This window comes from Protobothrops mucrosquamatus, unplaced genomic scaffold, assembly GCF_001527695.2.
Source record: "Protobothrops mucrosquamatus isolate PMUCROS unplaced genomic scaffold, P.Mucros_1.0 scaffold972, whole genome shotgun sequence".
NCBI lineage: Eukaryota > Metazoa > Chordata > Lepidosauria > Squamata > Viperidae > Protobothrops > Protobothrops mucrosquamatus.
Window position 1 is genome coordinate 305,832 of NW_015387215.1, and position 4,595 is coordinate 310,426.

The 4,595-nt window shown below is 39.7% G+C and overlaps 1 protein-coding gene across 1 annotated transcript in view; it reads right to left on the reverse strand.

Moving 5' to 3' along the window:
• The window catches only part of LOC107290817 (1-phosphatidylinositol 4,5-bisphosphate phosphodiesterase beta-2), a 42,210-nt gene that overhangs the window by 22,372 nt on the left and 15,243 nt on the right, over positions 1-4,595 (reverse strand). Inside the window, exons 7-8 of the mRNA XM_015819743.1 lie at positions 2,944-3,040; positions 505-584 (exon numbers count right to left, since the gene is read on the reverse strand). Of these exons, the coding sequence (XP_015675229.1) occupies positions 505-584; positions 2,944-3,040 (177 nt within the window). The remainder of the gene's footprint in view (positions 1-504; positions 585-2,943; positions 3,041-4,595) is intronic.

Genomic DNA, 4,595 nt, shown 5'->3' on the forward strand with positions numbered 1-4,595 from the left:
TATTATGCTGAAATTAATCATTGTGCAGCTGAAAGGGAACAAAGAATATTCTGTGTACAGAGCGATTAAGGGAGACAGAGGCAATGAAGACAGGAGATTATCAGAGATAAACCAACTTTGCTATTGTTTATAATTGTTCTGCACACATAAAATAGTAGCAAGAGTTTTTCTGGGGCAGTCCCAATAGATATTGATGCAAGAATCATAACCTCTAGGTAGAGTGATTAATAGTATACATCTTTTAAACGAATTCTTAATATCTAATATTATTAAAACACTACAGCTAGCTAATAACAATCTCTGTTACAATAATAAAAACAACAAATATACTCTATAGGTAATTGCACATTATGTCCGACACCATGGAATGTGCAACTATTATCCCAATTTCATTTGTACAGAGAAATTCTCTTTGGGTATATATGTATAAATTGGAATGAGCTCCTATATACAGATATAAAACATAACTAATCACTAAGGATGCCTTTAAAAAGGATACTCTACAAACTGGATGGGTGACCTGGTCAACAACTCATAAGCCTTTAATTCAGTGAAGGAGGAAACGACATAACTGTGGTTTTTCTCTGGAAAAGTAAGAAAGAAAGCATAGAACATAATTTTTTGTTTTCAAATCCATCCCTTCTTCAATTTAATTTCCAATCCTTGTTATCATTTCTAAATAAAAATGCTGGTTGCACATGCTGCTTCACATAAAAAATAAAAGAAGACACAGAAAGAGTTGGGGTTCAGGTGGAAATTCATTTTAGGATTTCTTCGAGCATGAAATTGTATCCAGGGAGATTACTTATGGCAACAAATTTGTAGATAACATAACCTCTGCAGATAATATGGGAGGAACCAGTCACTGCCTAATTAAGGTTGCTATTAAACTGTGTTTCATGGGGGGGAGGATAGCATTTGTGCTGCCACAAATTCTACTTGTCACATGCTGTAGAACCTTCATGAAATAGTTGTACAATAAGCTTCCACTTATGTGCAATGAAGCCATTTTTATTGTGTCTAGGAACATATTTAAAAATAGAATAGAAACCATAGATTAACTTTGAAAGCTGGGACCCGCAAGATATCTAAACTTTAACTCCTAACATTTCCAACCAACGTTATTTTGAAAGTCAAAATCCAGCCTATCAGTTGTTCTAAATTCAGGAAGGAGGTCAGAAAAAATTACCACATTTTTCTGTGTATAAGACGCACCATTGTATAAGACGTTCCGGCATGCGAGTTCCAAGCTAACAGCAAACAAAGTCCCCCAGCGCTCTAAATAGATGCCTCCCGGCAGGCCCCCCCCCCCACCTAACCAGCATCCGGCACGATGAGCATGCATAGTCAGTTCACACCAGCAGCCTTCTGACCCTGGTAAACAAACCGGTGTGAGCACCAGCGTGACAGCAAGGGAAGGGAAGCAAAGGCAGGTTTTAAACTCCCCGCTCTTTCTCCCTGCCAATCAGCTGTTTGGTGGAGTGCTGAACAGCTGAGCCAGCAAATCCGGAAGTTCGGCTGGCCGCTATTATGGAGCAGGATGGCCTCGCAGCTGCATTCCACAGGGTCCCCGGCCAGCATACAGGTACGAGAGAGGGAAAGGGCTGTTGCTGCCATCCATGCTGTTGGTCCCATCTGCTGCCTCTGGACGCCGCCATCCAATGATCTTGCCCCCTCTCCCCTCCTGTTAGTGGCAAGCCCACAGGGGCTTGACACCTGCACCAGGCAGCATGGCAGCGGCATGTAAAGAACCCACACAGGCATGCTCTGGGCTGCGGAGGTTGCCATTATTTTTTCATGTACTTGTATAAGAGGCACCTGATTTTTGAATAGGGTGTTTGCAGGAAAAAATAGTGTCTTATACATGGAAAAATACAGTAGCTCTTTTAAAGGTACTGCAACTTGTGACTAGAATGTAGAATTGGCTCAGTTTTTCCATTGCTAAAATTTGCACCAATTGAATATATATAGGGAATAATTTTTTGAATTCTTTGTCTCAATTTCATTATTATTTATTATCTATTCTTTAAGCATAGAATGGGATAAAGGTCTGCAATTTCATTGGGTTTTCATCAGTTTCATAAATTCTTATTCAGTGTTTGGCCCAAATCAGAGAATGTTTTTGATAAACTTGGGCAAAAGTGATGAAAATATAGATAATGACACAAGGTTACAGATATACAGTTTTCTCCCTGTTAATTCTCAATGAGTCAGTGATGCATAATAAGTCCACAAGCAGGTAAAGCTCCTTGGGTTACATGCTTCTGAAGAAGAAACCACACATGATAAATACCTATTGTGCATCAACAAACCCAAATCTTGTTCCAATTTCTGCCTTGGAATGTGGCCTCACCTGGCCCATAAGATGTTGTATCCTCTAGAAGATGGATGGCAAATGTGGCTTGAGGGCTAGATACACTTTTAGATTATCTCAGCTGGCTTTCAGACTAATTTATAAAGCCGTTATAATTAATTTAGACCCTGTCCTAGATTCTTCATGGAGATTCACATGAAGACACAGATTAGGCTCTATCAGGAAGGTTTTTAAAATTTTGGACCTGGAAAAACTATACGTAAGTAATAAGTATTCGTTCAATTGAATGAATGCTGTATTCAGCTGCTGAATACAGCTGAAAGATGCTGTATTTAATTTTTCATCGTTTAGAAGCAGGGTCATCTTCTGCTCACTTAGACAATCACTGAAACATACAGTTCATCTAGTGGTGCAATAACTTTTCCTTGACTGATACCACCCTGTATCATACTGCTACTAGAAGTAGGGCTCCCCCCCTCCATATATAGGTCCTAAACCACATAGAACAATGTTAAATAATGACATTTACACAGTTAATAGATACATAGTTTTCAGTGCAAATATAAGTGAGGCTTGCTTTAACCATAGAAAAACATTTTCCTTAACAGGAGAAAACAAATCGTTCTTACGTGCTGAAATTTCAAAACTTTCAAATTTGATGGGTTGAATGTAATTCACCAGACTGGACATTTCTTCATAAGCAGTCACTTCCAGACCTGCAGTTCCCTAAACAGAATTTTGAGGGTTACAGAGCAAATTGTGATGCAAACTCCAGTGATGTGCAAAATAAGTATCAGAAAGGACTTAAGCAGAAGTCAGAAGAACAACCAAGGGTGACTGGTGCCTTCCTCTTTGAATATTATATTATATGCTCTGCAGATCTGAGTCTTTCAGAATTGGATTTCCAACTAACTGCATCTATTTACACAGTCTTTTTGGAGCTGTAGTTCCAACCTACCTGGAAAGTCATCAGGTTAGGGAAAGCTGTTCTTGTAAAATTAGGACTAGAATATGCAAAGAGGGATAAGCCCTACTCAAGATTCTGCCTCTTCCTCAAGATTAGGACTAGAATATGCAAAAGAGGGATAAGCCTAGCCCTATTCATGATTCTGCCTCTAGACAGTTAATGAGGATTGATTTTCTCTTGCCCTTTCCTAGCTGATTGGGCAAGGATAGCTGATTACTGACACACCAGAGAGGGCAGAATTTAGCAGCTGTGTGGTAAAACAACAGAGCTAAAGACAATGCATACTTTTCAGACCTCACCAGCTGGTTTTCCCATGGCTGTGTCAGTGTTATGTCTTCCAGACTTCCAAGGAATTTCATTTATTTATTAGTTAAAAAGCTTAGCCAATATTGTCATTATTAAAATAATTCCAAAAGTCATGCTCTGTCAGAATTCAGGAAAGACACAACACATTTGAAGGGCTAATCTTTTATGATAGGACAGCTGACACCAATGGATAAATCTTAGCCATTTCAGAGAACTATTCTGTTACGTTTCTAGAGAGAATCATACAAAGGATGAAGGTGAAAATTAATAACATCATCAACTTTTCAGTAAGAATAGCTGACCAAGATAAAATAATCTCTGCAAAGTATACTAATACTGTAATCACGATATATGATAAAGTATACCAATACATGTAATCATGAGCCTAGCAAAAAGATTAGGGGTGAAATGATAGCAGTGTTCCAATATCTAAGGGGCTGCCACAAAGAAAAGGGTGTCAACCTATTTTCCAAAGCACAGAAGGCAAGATAAGAAACAATGAATGGAAACTAATCAATAAGAGAAGCAACCTAGAACTAAGGAGAAATTTCCTAACAATGAAAACAATTAACCAGTGGAACGGCTTGCCTCCAGAAATTGTGGGTGCTCCATAACTGGAGACTTTTAAGAAGAGTCTGGACAGCCACTTGTCTGGAATGGTATAGGGCAGGGGTAGGCAACCTTGGCTCTTTTATGACTTGTGGACTTCAACTCCCAGAATTCCTGAGCCAGCCATGCTGGCTCAGGAATTCTGAGAGTTGAAGTCCATGAGTCATAAAAGAGCCAATGTTGCCTACCCTGGGTATAGGGTCTCTGTTAGATCGCGCAGGCAGTAAGACACGAGTCGAGTGACAGTCAGCTCTCGGTTTATTGGCAAGGCATCAAGTAAATCCGGACTGGCTCTCTGGGCCAGGGGAGCCCTCTTTTATGGGATTCCCCTGGCTTGTAATCACACAATTCCATTGGCTGGCAAGACCCTGTTGCTAGTTAGCCAACCAGCAACGGGCA